The sequence below is a fragment of the Geotrypetes seraphini genome, chromosome 15 (genome assembly GCF_902459505.1).
Source record: "Geotrypetes seraphini chromosome 15, aGeoSer1.1, whole genome shotgun sequence".
Lineage (NCBI taxonomy): Eukaryota > Metazoa > Chordata > Amphibia > Gymnophiona > Dermophiidae > Geotrypetes > Geotrypetes seraphini.
Genome location: NC_047098.1, coordinates 25,938,350 through 25,957,911, shown reverse-complemented (window position 1 = coordinate 25,957,911; position 19,562 = coordinate 25,938,350). Strand labels below are relative to the sequence as shown.

The following is a 19,562-nucleotide window of genomic DNA, read 5'->3' as shown; positions in this document are numbered from 1 at the left end:
TGGTTTTACACTTTTTGGTATTAAAGCATAGCTTCCAGACCCTTAACCATCCTTCCAATTTAAGGTGTCCTTTAGTTTTCTTCCACCGCTCCCAGATTTTGTGTTTTCTACAATTATTTTCCCTCAAATTCCTCTACAATGTTGTTAAAAAAGATACCGATAAGAACTAGTCCCTGGCACCAAGCCCTTATATAGCCTATTGGTCACTTTGAGCCCGATTCTATAAAGGGCGCCTAACAACACCTAAGTTCCGCCTAAAGTTAAGCAGGAGTTAGGTGTCCGAACTAATTGGTTAATGGGTGATTTAAGGGTCTTAAAAAGCGATAATTGGCAGATGGACATCCTAAGGATGGAGACGCGAGTTTCGAGACGCATCCATAATTCTATTGGCGCCCTTCGGGAAAAACTGCACCTAACCATTTAGGCATGGGCTCAAAAGTATATTTCCTTACAATGCTTATAAGACCTAGGGCTCCTTTTATCAAGGCGCGCTACTGGGGTTAGCGCGTCGGACATTTCATCACGCGCTAACCCCCGCGGAAACCTAAAATCCTAACGCCTCCTCAATGGAGGCGTTAGGTACTAGCGCGGCAGGCGGTTTAACGCACGGTATTCTGCATGTTAAACCGCTACCGCGCCTTTGTAAAAGGACCCCCTAGTTTTACAATTGCTATGCAACTTGTTAGCTTTCTCTGTAGCACACTGGTTAAAGCTACAGCCTTCTACACTGATATTCCTAGTTTGAATCCAACTCAATACCTGTGACAGAAAATAAATAAATGAAAACATTAAAGAGATTTTTAAAAATGGTACGGTGCCAACATTTTACAATTATAATAAAAAATAGCATAAATTCACCATTCTAATAACATCAGAATTATAACATTAAGGACATTGGTTGGACGTCTAACTCCCGGATAAAAAAAAACCCCGATCCTGTAAAGGACGTCTAAAAAGCATCCACCTGATGCTGAGCACTGCTCAGCGTTCTTCAGTGCAATTCTACAAAGTGTGCCTAATGAGGACCTACAAACTATGCCGGAATGTAGGCGTACTTTTCAGAATTTGGCCCTTTACATTTATTTTTCTTGAATGAAGGGCAGATGAGATGTCAGATCAGTAAACAGCAAATAATCTCTGTTCTTATCAAAATCAGTCTTTATTCTGTAAATCTTTTATTGATCCCAACCAGGATCCTAGTTTCAGCAACTAATATTGCCTTCAACAGGGAACAATATAATCGAAGTATCCTACCAAATGCTAAAGACTGATTTTGATAAGAACAGAGATTATTTGCTTTTTACTGATCTGACATATCATAGGGAGTCCCGTGGAAGACAAACTCACAAAAACAAGAGACAGGCAAATAGTGGGATGGGACAAATGGACTTTTCACAATGAATAGAGCCAATAGAATGATGTCAAAGTGTTTAATATGTCCAATTACATTTTATATGCCCTTCTTTTATGTACTTGGACCTTCTTGCAGGATGGATATATTTTGGTTTTTCTTTCTGGCTTTATCTTTCTTGAATTTCATTGCAATTCTCTCCTGAATTCTGTTACTTTACCAGGTCCCCAGCCAGCTAATAACTTTTAGCTTTAGTCTTACTGGCCCACTATGAGTAACAGAAGCTACTTCTAATGTTCCCCTTTAATTCACCTCTTTTGATACTTCACCACCGTTTGCTTTACATCTCATGGGGAGATATGATATCCATAAACACCTCCAATAATAATAAATAATGCAAAAGAAAAAACAAAATCACTTGAAAGGAATTTAAAAAACAAGATATGATATGTCATTACTCCAGGAGGTAGAATCAAAGGTTGGCAGATGCATGAAATAGCCTACCACTAGAAAACCTGAACTCAGAAACCAAACTACTGAAGCATTTCTAAAGCGCTACCGAATGTATGCAGCACTGTACAATAGTCATTAGTACATATAAGTGGTGGGGTCTCTGCTCAAAGAGCTTACAATTTAAGCAAAAACTGATAGACAACAAGGGAGGGGGGAGGTTAAGCTATGGTATGTGTTAGGAGTTGAAGGCAGCTTTGAAGAAGTGGATTTTGAACCTTGATTTGAACACAAGCAGTGATGGAACATGACGTATTGATTCAGGCAAACTGTTGCAGCAAGGTAGAATGGACACAGTCTGGAGTTGGCAGTGGAGAAAGGTGAAGATAGGAAAATTTTACCCAATGAGCGAGGTTTACAGGAGGAGGCGATAAATGAGGAAATATATGGGGGGGAGGGGCAGTGGAGTGGATGCATTTGTAGGTCAGCAACTGTATTCAGAAATGGCTAGGGACCAGCGAAGTGATTTTAAGAGGGGTATGACCCATGCATACCAACTTTGGCAGAGTACGAGTTGTGCAGCAGAATTTTGAATGGATTGGAGAGGAGAGAGGTTGTCATGTAGCAGGATGTGATCAGAGTGTAGATAAACAGAAACTAGCTTTAGTTATTATGAAGCAAAAGCTAGAAGTCAGTTGACGGTCTATGGCCGTGCATTAGAGGCAAACCAGGCAGCCTAGATCTTGTGGCTATTCCTGCCATCACATATATATGTTTCTATGTCAAACTATATGGTCTTGCAATTTTCAGCACTGTGTCCCTAGCTTTGCTCACTACTAAATGTAGGCAGGTGGGTTTCTATTTAGCTGTCTCCTCCTTGTTTCCATTTTTGACATAAAATTGCACCTGCTTTCTCCCAGAACTTCAGGATCTTTCCAGACTCCAAAGACTAACTGAGCAGAATTATGAAAGGTTCAATCAGCATTTCCTTGCTTTCCGTATTCTACGATTTATCTTATCAGTTTCCAGGGCCTTATCCACTCGCATCTGTGCGAGAACTTCAACCTATTTCTAAATTGGGCGTGTGACCACTCTGTAACCAAGAACACCCCCCTAACAGTGCCTTGTACAGTTCGCACTCCTCTCTATTTGCTTCCCACAGGTCCCCTTTCTCATCAACCCCACTTTCTTCTTTTATTTTCCTTCCCTTATTACCTACCACAGGTCTTACTGCTTTCACCCCCCTCTCCTTGCGTTACCTGCACCCGCCCCCGCTGCTTTTGCCCCCTTTCCTCTTATTACCCGCCCCAAATTATTACTGCATTTGCACCCTGTGATCAGCAGGCTGGAGTCCTGCTGCTTTTACCCCCCCCTCCCCTCTAATTACCTGCCTCGGCGGCTCCGGCTGCTCCGAGGAAGCCATTTTATGAGACCTGACTAATCCATTACCGACCGCAGCGCGCCGAGAGCTCTACACAGACCTCAGTAGACGAGCGCCGAGCAACGGAACACAGGCAGAGAAACAGAAAGATGCCGCCAAAACACCGTCAGGTACATCCGGCCCTTAACCATGGTCGACGTTAAAGAAGTTGCTCAGAGCTTACCCCCCCCCCCCCCAAAAAAAAAAAAAAAATGAACAGAAAAACAGCCCAACGAAGTTCTTCACACAGCCAGAAAATCTACGAGAAGCTCAGAGCAGCCCCACCCCCTCCCACGCGGGCTTGCTGTTACCAGGGGAACCCAGATAGAGGGCGGAGCCTCAGGCGGGCCTGTGGATGCGCTTTGTATGTTGCCGCTTCAAGAGACCGGTGGAAAAGTGTTTCTTCGGATGTAACGGGCCTGTGGAGCCTCTTCCCCCTTGGGCACCCTGGAAGCAGTTCACCTTGGCTCTTTATTTTGCCAGACTGCCATTGGCGCCGTTAGAATGCGGAAGTGTGTGGTCTCCGCCACGTGTACTTCCTGGTTGGGATGGAGGGCGACAGCTCACTAGCCGTGGAGAGGGGTCCCCTGAAAAGATGTCTGATCAGCCGCGGAGGCGGTCGCGAGCAGCGCGGGGTGGCTGCTGGCTCCCTCCAGGAGCTGCGGAGCAAAGGTATGAACAGGAGGGGAGCTCCGGGATATTGACATGGGATCTCACTAGGAGAGCAGAGGTAGTGGCATAGGGGCCTCCTCGGGCAGGGGAATGCTGGTGAAAGTCGGCTCATGTGCGGGCCTGCCTGCATGGGTAAATCTGAAGAGTATGGGTTCTGAGGTTCTGGGTTCAAATCCCGCGCTGCTCCTTGTCACCCTGGGCAAGTCGCCTAATCCTCCATTGCCCCAGGTACACTAGATAAGAGTGTGAGCAGATAGGGAAAATTGCTTGAGTACGTGAATGTAAACTACTTAGGCTATAAGTGGTACATAATTATTTACATAAATAAGGGCTTTGGGGCCTAATGAGGTGCATCAAATCCTCCCAATTGAAAGTATAAGATCTGGAGAATCTGGCTCCCTTTTCTTGTTTGTGTTGATACGGTATAATATGTAATATGAGTTGAGTTATTTTATACCTATTACTCGGCAAATGCATAATAAATACAGTGAATCTCAGTTATCCAGCACCCACAGGGTTTGGTGGATACCGAATAACCAATGATAGGACGATAGAATGAATCAAAAGTTAGTGGAATACCAGGATCTTTAATGGCATTTAATCACATCTGATGTAGTAGTATTGGTTTTGATTTTATCTAGGTTGGTTGAAATACCATATTGAATATTTTGTATATTTTATATTTTGTTTACCATTTGAGTCATTGCCCTGTACCATCTTCGGAATGCATGTTCATCTTTGGGTGTTTAGGTTGTTGTTTTTTTAGTTTAAATACCATATACAGATTGAGGCTTGGAAAAAAATTTAAGGAGATTCCATTTCACATGTTCTCTGAGCAGAGATGCAGCTTTGGTCATGTGAGCAACTAAAATAATTGCATACAAGTTATCTAAGCTCCATTAGTAATGAAAATAGTTTTGGCTGGTTTATTGGTTTGTAGAGATCCTGAGATAAGGAAATTGGACGGCTATTATAAAATATTTTGCGTTTTCATCTCTTCCTGTTTTGCTTCCCCTCCTTCCCCATTTTTCATCACTAGCCCCATGGATAGCCAGATATGCTCTGCCTGTGCCCTGTATTGTAATGACAATTATCCCCTTCTCTGTTGAAGCTACTGTATTATGTTATGCATTCAGCTCTGTATAATAGAAATGGTTGTATATGATTTTGGATGAAAGATGTGTAAATATTATAAGGGTCACAGGATCGTAAAAAGAGTGATTGAGTGCCAACTTCACAGCATGTGTAAATCTGTCAGCACACTCCCAGTGTCTGGTTACAGCTGTTGCTGTTGGATTTGTTCCATATGCTTAATGGTTGTTGCTGTCGCTACTGGAGAAATCCTAAGTTCTGTAGTTGTATTCTTGACCCAGTCTTCCTAAAATCAAACCCGTATCTGCCTTTTCAGGCTGTGTACTTCTGGCTCTTGACGGCACCCAGGAACCTATTACCATAGTTTTGGCAGAAGATGGAACCATATTGGAGGATGAAGAATACTTTCTGTGTCTACCACAGAACACAAAATTTGTGTTCCTGTGCAAGCGTGAGACTTGGGCTTCCAGCACTACAGGTACAAAAATCCTTCATAATCTGTCACTGTGATGCTGAACTAAGAAAAAAGTTTAGTACTCTTGTAGCTTTTAGTCTTTAGAAAGATTTTCATAATACCATATATAAACACTACTCATGTCCCTTAAGCAGTAAGACTCTTGCAGTGTATTTCTGGCATATTTTATGGTTCGACATTATATCCTTGAACTCCTGATGCAGGCTCACTTGACAAAACATAGCCCGTGTCGAATCCAGTGTATGTTTAGATGATACTTTGTATATGCTACATTGGTTGCCATTAAAGTGTGGTTTGTTTAAAGACCTGGCTCACTCTGCTTCTTCTTTGGATTCCCTAGGATACTGCCACCATGTATACAGATGAGAACTCCTCTCGGAGCACCTCCTCTAATATCTAGTGGGGAATCTGGGAAAAATTTGGTTCAGGCATGTGGGGGGTCATGTATCATCTCAATAATATTTTTGAATTAGCTTCTTTAACACTCGCCAACAGAGACATCGTATTAACTCTGTTGTAAATATCCCTCCAGACTTCCATTCTGCCATATAGGGGAGCTTATAAAAGCCCTTCTGTGTAAGTCCTCCATATAAATGGAAGATCAATCTCCTCATAGGCTATTCGGTTAATCATAATTGTTTGAATTGGTGAGCTCCCTTTGCCCAGCCTCTGCCTGCTCCTTCTGCTGTAGACCATACCTTGTTCTCAAGAAAGCATAAAATTCCCTATTAGGAAATCCCAAATGCCTTTTGAATTTGTAAGATGGATTTTACTCAGCAATGTTAAGCTAGTTGCAGAAATATTTCTGCTCAAAACCCCTTTCCAATCCGTGGATCTAACTTAACTCTTCCATTCCCTTAAATCCCAGTTTTCAATGAATGGGGGTGAGTAAAGACCTAAAAACACCTTTCATTCAGCTTATCTCAAGTTTTCCACCACAGTTTTAAAATATGGTGGGTAGATGGATTCTCGATATCCTTATTTGCCCTTAGTTCTTTTGTGCCCAAACCAGAAAACACAGCAGTGCCGTTGTTATAGTGTTGATCTATTTTTATATATCTCTTATAAGAACCTTCGTCCCTCCAATCTTATAATTGCCTCAACTGTGCTGCTTTATAATAAGCCCCTAGCCCCTTATGCTTTCTCAGAGTGGATTATGCCATCCTAGGAGGCTTCCCTTTCTAGATAAAGTATTGCACAGTCCTCTGCAGGTCCTGTAAAATTGGCTGAGTGACTAGTGTAGGTAAAGATTGTTTTACCCAAACTCTGATACTTATTTCATTCATTTTAAAAGCAGCATCCTACCAAACCAAGAAAATGTACTCTCTTTCCATTTCTCCAGTCCCCAGAATTATCCTTAATAAAGGGCTATCATTTGCTCTATATAGATAGCCACATTCTGGGTAATTTGGATGCCAAAGTATTTTATAAAATGATGGACCCAGAGACATTTGGAGCATTGAGATTAAGCATCAGATTCTGCATCTCAATGGCCACGAATTTGGTCTTGGAGGATGAGATGTACAGTGTCAGCATCTATGAGGCAAACTTGGTTCTTTTTGTTGCATAGAGCGTTTTGGACCCCTGTTCGTTTACAAAAATTAGATAGCTCTAAGTCTAATAAATGCTGGCACTATAATCTGGAACCAGGGACATTAGATCATCTACTTTATTATTGTCCCTTCATCAAGTTATTTTGAAATTCAATTTGGACTCAAGTAAACTCTTTATTGGAAAACCATGTTGCGCTTTCCTATGATACTGTTTTATTTGGAATGGCTATGAGGAAGAAGAGTCAAATATCGTCACATAATAATAAACTTTTATTAGTTACTAGTGTTTAAGCCCGTTAGATTAACTGGTGCTAGAATAGATGTGCAATCTTAATATTTTATTAAATTTTCTGAAAACTTAGCGTGAGAGCTTTAAAATGCTCTCCCCTCCCCATACAAACATGTAGAGCAAAGTTTCAACTATCTAAAAACTCCATCAACTGAACATAACAGACATACTTCCCAGACAACATAATAAACCCTAGTCTTTAAGCCCGTTACATTAACAGGTGCTAGAATAGATGTGTGTGTCTGTCTTTCTTTCTTTCTCTCTCTCCCCTTGGCCGCTGTCTGTCTGTCTATGTTTATTTGGTTTTCTCTCCTTGGACACTGGCTGTCTCTCCTTAGACGCTGGCTGTCTCTCCTTGGACGCTGCCTGAATGTCTTCCTTTCTATCTGTCTCACTGGCCCCCTGTGTGTCATTCTTTGTGTCTGTGTCCTTGTGTCATTCCCCCGCCCCCCAGAGCAAAGTTGTCTGCCCCCAGCATACCCCTTCCCCCAAAGCAGCCCCCTATTCCTCTCCCTGACTGTCTCTCCATGGCCCCCTTCTGTCTTCCCCCGCCCCCCCCCTCCGAGCAAAGCTGTCTGCCCCCCAGCAAACCTCTCCAACAAAAGCATCCCCCTGTACCTGCAGCACCGGCACGACACCCTTCAGCGAATCGTGAGTGCTCAGAGCGCGAGAGGGAGCAGGGCCTGCAGCTTCTTCGGCGTCGGTGAGGAAGGAGAGGTTGGGCCAACTCTCCGCAGGGGCTTTGTGGACAGTCTTCTGCGGCTCGAAGCCCTCCTCCCAGCAGCCACTTCCAGCGGCACTCCGTACTGCCTTCCTCCCGCCGCCCAGAGTAGATGTCTGTATGTCTGGTTTTTTTTTTTTATTTGTCTCTCTCTCCTTGGACGCTGGCTGTCTGTCTGTCATTCTTTGTGTCTGTGTCTCTCCCTGGTCCCCTGTCTGTCCGTCTTTCTTTCTGTCTGTCTCTTTGGCCCCCCTGCTTGCCAAAGCAGCGCCCTTTCCCTCTCCCCCTGCTCTGCAATTCCTACCTGCTCTCTGGCCCACTTCTGTTCCTCCCCCACCTGATTGCTGTGTGCCCCAGCACACCCCTCCCCCCAAAGCAGACCCCTTTCCCTCTCCCCCTATTCTGCAATGCCTATCTGCTCCATGCTGTCTGCACTCAGAACAACCCTCCCACCAAAACAGCCCCCTTTCCTGCCTGCTCCATGGCCCTTCTTTTTCCTCTTCCCCTTCCTCCATCCATGGTTCCTGCCACCGCTGCCACTCCTATTTAAAGCGGCCTGCTGAGGTTCGCAGCCGCCTGTAGCGAACCTCGCAGGCCGCTGTCCACCTCAGTACCATGTTCCCTCTGACGCGATCGCGTCAGAGGGAACGTGCTACCATGTGGAGAGCGGCCTGCGAGGTTCGCTACAGCCGACCGCGAACTTCAGCAGGCCGCTTTGAACATGAGTGGTAGCGGTTGTTGCGGCGGCGGCGGGGGGGTGGAGTTGGCGACGTGCAGGCTGCTGTGAACAGGAGCGGCAGCAGCGGCAGGACCATGAGCCGGGAGTAAGCTGTTCTTCTTCCCCTATCTGGGGAAACCGCCGTGCCGAGGAGAGGCGGGAGTGAGCTTTTCGGCTTCCCCTATCTGTTGAAACCGCCGTGCCGAAAATGGCAGCGCCGTGTCGAGGAGAGCAGGGAGTGAGTTTTCCCCTATCTGGGGAAACCAGCGTGCCGAGGAGAGCAGGGAGTGAGTTTTCCCCTATTTGGGGAAACCGCCGTTGCAGGAAAGCAGGGAGTGCCGCGTTGTAAAATTTCTCAGCTGCGCGTGGGGCCCTAGTAAGTGCGGGGCATGCTGCACTCTTGGTGGCCACGGACCTACGGATCATGGAAGCACGCTGATAAGAGTGCGCATGCGCCGCCTACGGTTTTATTATATTGATGACAGGGGTTGCCATTCAACATATTACCAATAATTGAAAAAATCACAAGAATCTTAATTACACATTCTGGTGGAATTCGTTATGCCAAATTTTTAAGATGGAAAGAGCAATAGCGGTACAAAAAGGGACATATAATAACTTTGTAAAGATAGGGGGGCCATTGGAAAAGTATTGTGATGAATAGACATCATTTCTTTTCTGTTCCTTTTCTTTTTCATTCTTAGTTTTATCTAGCACAATCAAGGGGGAGGGTGGGTTTGGAATGTAATTTAATACAATATGTTATAATATGTTGTATAATATAGTATATTCCATTTTAGTTGAGAATGTAATGAAGGGTGGATGGATGGGGATTTTACACTATTAGATTTATATGTTAGATACTATAATGCTATATGGAAATTACTTTTATGATATATTTTTGTGCACTTATTGTTTGATTTGAAAATGAATAAAGATTAAAAAAAAAATGATGGACCCATTTAAAAGGGAGTAAATTAACATTCATCCCTTTGATCTTACTAGTATTTATTTTAAAACCTGAGACCTGTCCATAAGGTTCAAATTCTTGGAGCAAGACAGACAGAAGTGTGTGGCTGGACTATTGTTACCAAAACAACATCTGCAACTAGAGAAAGTTTTATACCACTTGTGGCCAGATTCTACAAACAGTGCCGGTATCGGCAGCTGCCTAAAAAATGGCCGCCGATTGCATGTCAATCATGCATCAGCGCCATTTGTAGAATCACAGTTTTGCACCGGACATGTAGGCCAGGGTTTTCAAGGCTTACATTTCCGGCGCCTATCTTTCACATGAATCATGGCTATAGAGGCACTTTATGACGCTTAATACCATGTTATGTTTGGGAGAATCAAAGAAATCGGGTGAAAAGGGCGACCTGCAATCAGATGGCTGGACATGTTGAAAAACAACCATGGGAATGATGCTGGAGGACTTTACTGGACTAGCACAAAACCGATCTCATTTTAAATCTGTGATTCATCAAGTTGCTAGGACTTTAGCACAAGTCGATGGCACCTAACAGTGGCAGTAAAACGCCTCCGTAGCCGCGTTGCAGGCATCTACATTTTTTTTCTTACTGCTTAATTATTTTTTTAACTAGTGTTTAAGCCCGTTACATTAACAGGTGCTAGAATATATGCCTGTCTGTCTTTCTTTATTTATGTCTCTCTCCCTGCTCCTGTCTCTTTCTTCCTTTCTTTCTGTCTCTCTCCCTCCTGCTATTTTTCTCTCTCTCTCCCTGGCCTCCTTTTCTCTCCTTTGTCTGTCTGTCTTTCTTTCTGTCTGTCTCTCTGGTCCCCTGTCTGTCTTTATTTCTGTCTGTCTCTCTCCCTGGCCTCCTTTGTCTGTCTGTATTTCTTTCTGTCTCTTCCCCCCCCCCCCCACTTTCCTTTGCAGAAGCAGCAGCGGTATTTCCCTTCCCCTCCAGGTCCCTGTGAAGTAGTAGCAGCATTTCCCCCCCCCCCCATTCCCTTCTCTCCCCCCCACTTTCCTTTGCAGAAGCAGCAATGATATTTCCCTTCCCCTCCAGATCCCTGTGAAGTAGTAGCAGCATTTTCCCCCACCCCCCATTCCCTTCTCTCCCCCCCCCACTTTCCTTTGCAGAAGCAGCAGCGGTATTTCCCTTCCCCTCCAGGTCCCTGTGAAGTAGTAGCAGCATTTTCTCCCACCCCCCATTCCCTTCTCTCCCCCCCCCACTTTCCTTTGCAGAAGCAGCAGTGATATTTCCCTTCCCCTCCAGGTCCCTGCTGAAGTAGTAGCAGCATTTTCCCCCACCCCCATTCCCTTCTCTTACTGTGAGCTGTCCTGCTCCGTTCGGCCCCTCCCCCTTACCTTCCCTTCCCTTCCCGCGGGCTGGCCTGCTGCGGCTGAAGTTTTTTTTTAAAGTTTCAAAGTACCGGCAGCTCCTCTGACGATCCCCGTGGTGGCTGATCCTCCTGTAAAGAGCAGCCTGCGATGGTGGCCGGCTTTCGCGAACCTCGCAGGCCGCTCTCCAACTCGGTAGCACATTCCCTCTGACACGATCCCGTGCCGAGGATGCGGGCAGGGAGAGAGCTTGCCTGGCTTCCAGGGTGAGTGAGGGCAGGAGGAGGGGAGTGGCCAGAATGTTCCCTGCCGCTGGGTTGGCTGCCACGGATCACACACCACAGCGGCAGGCAACACGAAATCCTAAGTGCGCATGTGCGCTTAGTCTTTTATTATATAGGATGGCATTTTGCACTTGTTAGGCTCCTAACCTAAGGCACCATTTATAGAATATGGGCCTTGGTTCTTAAGCCTTGTTTTAAACAAAGGGTAACACCTTCCTGCTTGGCTGGCACATAGGAAAGCCCAGCTGTCAAAAGCTGTTATTTGCCTGTTAATTAATCATTTTCAAGAGTGTCCACATTGTGGAGATACAGGTGTTTAGTTTAGGGTGGGGGATAGGGGAACAAAGAAAGTGCAATAGGCTTACAATGTCATTTTGCCACATTTGGCAAGCAAGAAGAGTTCATGGCAGCAACATATGCCTTGAAAAAGATGGATGAAGACTGCAAAGTGTGGAACAAACTGGATGCAAGGACAGCTGCCTTTGAACAATGCTGCATGTGGCATCCCTGTTGAAACTTCTGTATTGGTCAGTTCACCTTTTTACACAGAATTGTCAAGCCATTCTTCTGTTTTATACAGATAGGGACACAGCCTGGCTCTCCAGAGACTCGGAGGCTGAAGATGAAATGGACAGTGGTGTTTCACCAAAGTGGAAGCGTTTGGCCAGACAACTGAGACAAGACTTATCCAGCATCATCCTGATGTCTGAGGAAGAGCTCCAGGTATTAAGGTGAAAGGATAAAGATTGAATGCTGAGATGTACCCTGTGCTCTTCTTTATTTTTACCTTTTAAGTACATTCAAGGAATCTCTTCATCAGCACCATCATAAACTAAGCTACTTAAAAGTAACAAAGACAAGCAGCAGTGCCAAAAGGATGAACCTGAGACTCCTTACCGGGCAAACAATTGCTCCGTAAACAGAATAATACAAAAATGAATCAATATAATAGGTGATTATGTGCCCTCCATGTGAGAAAATAAGCTAGAGCCAGCAGAATCTGCAGCTGAAGTGCTTAATCTTAGGCAGAACAAGAGAGCTAAGAAGCTCACTTAACTGTCGCACACCATCACCAGGCACAAATGTGTGCTACCATAAAGTGAATAAGGTGAAAAAAATCAAAAATTGTTGTTATGGAGCAAAGAATACCCTCCCTCTAGCCTCTCTCTCACTCTCTGCCTGGCAGCCGTTTCATTTTGGCGGAGTCCTACTTGTGCTGTTAGCGCTGGTTCCTGAAGAAGGGACTGTTTGTTCCTAAAACCAATGCTTGGCTGAACCATTTTGAAGATTACTGCAAAATAAGTAACTTCCGATATTTGAACGCTAACTTAACCTTTCATCCTGCTTAAGAAGCTTAAGTATTTTTTAATCATTTTCATCTGTGGAGGGGGCTAAGACTGTCCTTGATTCTCCTACCGTTTACATCGTGGGTAAATTTCCCTGGTATTCTTTGCTCCATAATAACAATTTTTGATTTTTTTTTTTTCAATATTTATAGTGTTTTTTTCACCTTATTCACTTTATGGTAGCACACATTTGTGCCCAATGATGGTGTGCGACAGCTAAGTGAGCTTCTTAGCTCTCTTGTTCTGCCTAAGATTAAGCACTTGAGCTGCAGATTCTGCTGGCTCTCGAGCTTACTTTCTCACACTAAGGGCACATATCACCTATTATATTGATTCAATTTTGTATTATTCTGTTTATGGAGCAATTGTTTACCTGGTAAGGAGTCTCAGGTTCAGCCTTTTGGCATTGCTGCTTGTCTTTGTTCCTTTTAAGTATCCTAGTACAGCACTTTTTTGAGATATTTTTTATTATAAATTAAGCTGGCAACTTTAGTTAAATATCTTTCTCTTATTATTGATTGTGTTTTTCTATTTATTCTTCCTCGCCTCCAGAATCTCATTGATGTGCCATTCCATGAGCTGGCACAGGAACTGGCAGAAAATCACCTCATGGTACAGTCACTACAGGGAAGCCTCCAACGGGTTTTAGACCGAAGAGAGGAAGAGCGCCAGTCCAAGCAGCTCCTGCAACTTTACCTGGAGGCTTTGAAGACTGAAAGCAAAAAACTTTCTGAAGCTGCTGGTGAGGAATCTTTATGTATGAGCATACTGCGTTGTTCTTCCAGCATACTTGTGCTGAAGTACAAAAGTCTGACAGTATCAGAGACAGAGTAGAAAACTGCTCATTCATTAGGAATGTTTGACAGAGGGGAAACCACCATTCTTTTACTCCAAGAAATCTACATGCATTTCTTAATAGCTTAATTCTAGCAGTGTTTTTGCTGTGTTTATGAGCTGGTGTTAAACCATTGTCATTTACTTTTTAAAACCACAATTATTTAGCTTCAACCTTAAGAATCTAGTATATTTTACTCTTTGAATAGTCAATATATTTTTTCACTCTAGATCAGTGATTCTCAGTCCAGTCCTCAGGAGTGAACATAAGAGCTGCTTTACTGGGAAAGACCACAGGTTCATCAAGTCCAGTATACTGCTTCCAACAGAGATACTGGACTTGAGATTTGCATATGCTGCCTCCTTGATAAAGATTTCTCACCATGCATATTCACTGGGGATATTCTGAAAACCTGACCTAGATAGGTGTGCCCTGAGGATTGGGTTGAGATAGAACCACTGGTCCAGATAATTTAGTATGAAAAAGAACAGATCCTACAGTAAAGAAGAACTTACACTAATGCTGTCTGAATTTGGGTAGCATGTGGGTGCTGCATGCTACCTGCAATCTGATGGTTTAAAGATGTCTCACTACTGTTCTAGAGTCTATATCTGCATCTGCCTCCACCACAGATGAAGTGGACATGAGTGCCAGCTGTTCCAAACCTGCTTTAGGAGTTCAACTTAGCAACAAAATCCTCCATACCATAAAAGAAAAGGAATATCCAGATCTCAGTCTATCCAGTCAGGAATTAGAGGTGAGTGTGATGTGTTTAGATATGGAGGCAAGGGCACCTGCAGTCGGTGAGTAAAGAAATGCACCCATTCAAGAACTGGTGGTAAGCTTTGTAGAGATGGGAGAATGTGGTGTTATTGTCCTTGCATCAGAGGAGGAGCAAATCTATTAGCTGAGTGCTGTAAATTATTTTTCTCTGCTTGTACTGCAGGCTGTTTCTACTGAAGCCACTGAAGCCCTGGCTCTAGCAGTGGGTTGGGAGAAACAGAAGGTGCAGGCCCTGCAGCAGGCCTGCCAGCAGCAGCTTTCTCAACGTCTGCAGCAAGTGCAGTCACTGCGTTCCCTGAGGAGTATATCACAGAGGAAGGGAAAACAGCCTTTGACACAGCAACTGAGAGCAAAGCGTAAAAAGTAAAATGCTTATCACTGTAGTGTAGATCAGTGATTCCCAAACCTGAACTGAGTGAACCTCAGCCAGTCAAGTTTTCAAGCTGGTCACAAAGAATATTCATGAGATTGTTTTCCTTGGTATGCAAACCTATCTCGTGCATATTTATTGCCAATATCCTGAAAACCTGCGGATAGGGGTGGGAATCACTGAAGTAGATAGTAGTCTTTCCCCAGAGAGACCCAGGTCCTCATCAGGTGACAAATCATCATCCAGGAACACATTGTCCTCCCATGAAATGCTGACAAAGACACCACCCCCGGACGAGGACAAAACCATTGAAGAGGAGACAGGGCTACCAGCCATGTGCATGTAATACACCTTGTACAGGGTGAGAACAAAATCCAGGGAAAGACCCATGGACGGGACAGAATCACACTCCTCAGCAGAGGAAGAGGCCTGCAAGACCTGTTCCTGCCTTGCCACTCTAGGCGGGACTCCTGAGAAGACTCAGGCAAAATAGTGGAGTTTCCTGCCCCAAAGAAGAAAAGCCCACTGAAAAAGGCATCCCCAAGGCAGAATGTACTGAAGTGGCCTGGAAAAGCAAAGCCATGTGCCAGTAAGGGAATACCCAGTACCTTTGGCATTAAGGGAAGCCTGATATTCCCCCTGCCAGCAGCCACGATGGCTGGGGAATCCCCAGCACTGTTGGTGGTTATGGAACCTCAGGCCTCCCAACCACCCATGGCCGACACACCCTTAGCGGCTGCTGGGGAAACCATCAAGCCAGCTGGCTCCGAAGCTAGCGAGGCTTCCCCTTTCCAGCCGCAAACAACATAAGAACATAATTGCCACTGCATTAAGCCCACAGTGGGAACACACTGAGCACTTCTTCGGCTTGCGAGAAGTGCTCATTGTGAACTGTGAGGCAGGCTGAATGAGACCAGCAGCTGAATGGGAGAAAAAAATATGAATGAACACAGTCCTTGCTAACCAGCACAGAAAGAAAAGCACTGCCTCGGTTTTATTTTTTTTTAAAGAAACTTTAAATTAAAAGGAGCAGACCCCACAGGCACTCAGAACTGTAGTCTTTTCCTTTCCTTAGCAAGGCATCTAGTTGAGGCTCCTCTAAAGAAAAAGTGGGGTCTCGACCATCTTGAGGTAGTATTGGTCCTGTAGGACCCCAGCTCAGTCTGACCAGAAAATAGGGGCAGATAAAAAGGCCACTGCCTAACTCTTTCAACAGACCCTGACAAGGCCTAAAGAAGACTGCACAGGCTTACCACCTCCACCTGCTGGAGACTGAGAACAGACTGATTCTATGAGGGACTGCACAGCCCACTTATACTGTAAGAGTTCAGTGTTCCCAGTCTCCACCTGCTGGGAGAGGAATGTAAACCCAGCCATCTGTGCCTGTCTGGAGGGACGATAAAGAACTTTATTTTTTGTTCTCTAACAGGGGTCATAATGTCCCAACTGCTCTAAAATGAACTATTTCTTCAGCTTTTCTAGGAAATATTTTAAAATGTCCTCTTCATCTCCCAAATGTTGCCTTATTTTATGGTCTCTTGTAATATACTGTTCTGCTTGGGTTTGCCTTTTTACCGTTCTTGCCTCTGGTTACTTGAGAGTGAGGTGCTGTGTCCTCAGCTTAATGCACAGGTGCTCAGAGCCTACACAAGGCATGTGTTTCATGGCATTTGCTATTTGCTTTAAAACATTTGGCAAGAAAAGGTGCTGCTCTGCTCCATCAAAGGGATAGGAATCAGGCTAGCAGCAGGCACACTTTACCGGTGGTGTATAAAGTAGCAGTAACATTGTACCCAATTATTGCTAGAGATGTTTGTATCCAATTATTGCTAGTTATCAGCATGTTACTCAGTTAAAATGTGCATGCAATTTTGGGTGCCATACAGAATTTGGGGTGAGTGTCCTCTACTGTTAGCAACCATTTTAGATATCTATAGAGGAGCAAGCAGGGTCTGGCCAGTATGCACTGCAAAACTTTGTCTGACTGAAGCCTGCAGAAGTAGGCCAAGCTCTAGAAAAGGGAAGTGTGTGAATGTGAAAGGCTAGAGATTGGAAACAAATAATATTAAAAATGGTAAAAGAGAGAGAGAGAAATGTGCATGTGGAACTGTTCTTGGCTATTGCGTGAACTTGTACCATTTATTTAAAAAAATATTCCATATTATCCAGCCATTCTAGGCGAGTTCAACAATATAAAACAAGTAAGGGCTTAGCAGGGTTTTCATATGCATATTCATTGTAGATATAAAAATGTATTAAGCAAGTAGGGAAATGGGGTTAGGGCAGAGACCCAAAACTTTTAATATTCCCTCTGTCAAAAATTGTCCAAAACAGAGTGAAACTCCAAAAGAGGGTCCGTGACAAAGGTTACCTGGCAGAATTTCACTGCCGTGCTGAAATATGTGCAACATGCCAGTTTATTTCCTAAATTTGAAGCAGAGTCAAAGCTATTTTGCAACTCAACAAATCTTTATCAACTAAATAATTTGGTCGCGTTCTATTTATTCTTCAAAGCAAGAAATGCACCATCTTATTGCACTCAATGGTTTTTATGTGGCAATATATAACTAAACAAGCTGTGACAATATAGTTACTCTCAGCAAGAAGAGAATGTTTTCCAGAAAAAGTTTCTGCAGGGAGTTGTTTTCCGGGGAAGGGGCAGGTTGGAGCTGGTCCTCTCTTCCCGTCGGAATAGCTCAGTAGCATGAGATTCACCATCATTATGCAGGGGCCAGTCCAAGAGCTCTGAAAGTACCGTCAGAAGTGCAGTCGTCTTTGCTTCTTTCATATCTTGAAATAGCTGTGAGGAAAGCTCGGTGATAGTTATTTTTATCTCACCACTTATATTTCTTTCATTTTCTATGAGCTGGAAACTGCTGTTTTAAATTAAAACTTGGCTGTGTCTATCAGAGAGACTTATCTTGCAGCAGTAGCTGGGAGGAACAAGGAAGAGAAAATAGGAAAAATATTCTTTTGGCTGTCAGGCAGTTGTAGGCCAGTCAAGTTTGCAGGATACACACAATCAATATTCGTGTGATAAATCTGCTTCTGTTGTATGTAAATCTATCTCATGCATATTTTTTGTGGGTGGTTTGAAAACGTGATTGGCTAGGTATGTCTAAAGGACCGGGTTGAGAGCCCTTGTCGACCAGTAACAGGTTTGAGTTTTTAGTGTCCTTAATGGGAGAAAGGGAATGGGACTTGAATACTGCCTTTTTGTGGTTACACATTCTAAGTGGTTTCCATACTGTATAGCATAACAAAGAAAAATGGGGAGACCCAATGATCCACAGTGAAAACAATCCTTCAATGAAAACAAAAACAAACCTAACTTTTTGTTTACACACTGTATATACAGGTACTTATTTTGTACCTGGGGCAATGGAGAGGAAAGAGTGGCCTAGTGGTTAGAGCTACATCCTCAGCACTCTGCAGTTGTGAGTTCAAGCCCCGCATTGCTCCTTGTGTCCCTGGGCAAGTCACTTAATCCTACATTGCCCCCTATACGTTAAGATAGATTGTTAGCCCGCCAGGACAGAAAGGCAGAGTGCTTGAGTAACTGAATATAAACCACTTAGACAACTTCCATTGATAGGTGGTTTATAAATAACTAAAGTGACTTGCCTATGGTCACAAGGAGCAGCACTGTGATTTAATCCCGCAACCTCAGGATGCTGAGGCAGTAGCACTAGGCCACTCCTCACCTGCATATGCATGAGAGTCATTTGTATACAATGGTGGTAGGAGTTGTGAAAATCTCTCTCATACATATTAGGGATAGCATGAAAATCTAATGCAATGTAGTGCATAAAAAATAGTTTATATTAAAATGTAGTTCATTAAGTTTCAAGTTTATTAATATTTTGATATACTGACCATCACAAATACTACAAACCATAAAAACACATGTAGAACAATACAATAATACAAATAATTCAGAGGGCAGTTAGCTCCAGGTCTATATGTAGTACAACCAACCAGTGTATGTGTAACAAAATTCAGTTGTGCTCAGGCGAACATATAGTCCAGACCCGAATGCAGAGAACCGGTGTGCACACAGTAAAGACCAGTTGGAATCAGGTGGCTATGTTGTTTGGACCCAAAACGTTCCGTGTTTCAGCTGGATTATGCCTTCATCAGGGATCCTGATTACAACAAACTTTTAATAAAAAATAAATGTGTTTTAGTAGGTTCAGACTATATGTTCGCCTGATCACAACTGATTTTTGTTATGTGTACACTGGTTGTACTACATACAAATAATTCAAAGGACAGCGCCAGGTATGTATTATTGTATTGTTCTATACAGTATTTATGTTCTTATAGTTTGTAGTATTTGGCATTTTGATTTAAAAAAAAAATATTTTTTAACAAACTACATTTTACTAAACTTTTCCTGTACCATCCAGTGACCATTTTTCCACCTTATTTATGATTTGGTTTGTTCAATGTAGAAATAATGCAACTTTAGGCTATCTAATGGTGCAGCCAATGGCATGTTAAACAGAGAAACATAACAGCAGATAAAAAGGCCAAATGGCCTTTCCGCACCATCCATTATCTCCTCTCCCTAAGAAATCCCATGTCCCTGTCCCATTGCAGACATTCTTTATCTCCATCACCTCTACTGGGAGACTATTCTATGCATCTACCACCATTTCTGTAAAAGTATATGTCTTTAGATTACTCTTACCTCAACTTCATCCCATGCTTTCTCTTTCTGTAGTTTCCTTTCAGTTTAGAGACTGACCTCATGCATATTTATGTCGTAGGTATTTAAACATCTCATTATCTTCCCTCTCCTGCCTGTTATCTCCTTGTCTGCTGTCAATGATCTATGGGTCTCCCACGCTTCCTGGGAAATCTAATGTTGGTTTTGTCTTTATTTGCTGAAC

General features: G+C 43.6%; 2 protein-coding genes across 6 annotated transcripts in view; one reads left to right on the top strand and one right to left on the bottom strand.

The window, feature by feature from the left end:
* Nucleotides 1-3,706, bottom strand: part of PEX14 (peroxisomal biogenesis factor 14) — a 112,902-nt gene extending 109,196 nt beyond the window's left edge. The window contains exon 1 of one of the 5 annotated variants that reach the window (XM_033922066.1): nt 3,684-3,706. Coding sequence is in view for 1 of the 5 variants with exons in the window: in XM_033922062.1 (XP_033777953.1) it covers nt 3,189-3,224 (36 nt within the window). In the remaining 4 variants the exon portion in view is untranslated. Of the gene's footprint in view, nt 1-3,188; nt 3,408-3,532; nt 3,659-3,683 lie in introns of those variants that run through there. The other 4 variants (XM_033922063.1, XM_033922062.1, XM_033922064.1 and 1 more) reach the window with 4 other exon arrangements.
* A 35-nt stretch (nt 3,707-3,741) lies between these two features.
* Nucleotides 3,742-19,028, top strand: DFFA (DNA fragmentation factor subunit alpha). Its single transcript, XM_033922069.1, has 6 exons — nt 3,742-3,893; nt 5,302-5,463; nt 11,914-12,056; nt 13,232-13,421; nt 14,117-14,271; nt 14,461-19,028. The coding sequence occupies exons 1-6, from the start codon at nt 3,770-3,772 to the stop codon at nt 14,662-14,664; spliced, it is 978 nt and encodes a 325-aa protein (XP_033777960.1). The 5' UTR covers nt 3,742-3,769; the 3' UTR covers nt 14,665-19,028.
* The last annotated feature ends 534 nt before the right edge of the window (nt 19,029-19,562 follow it).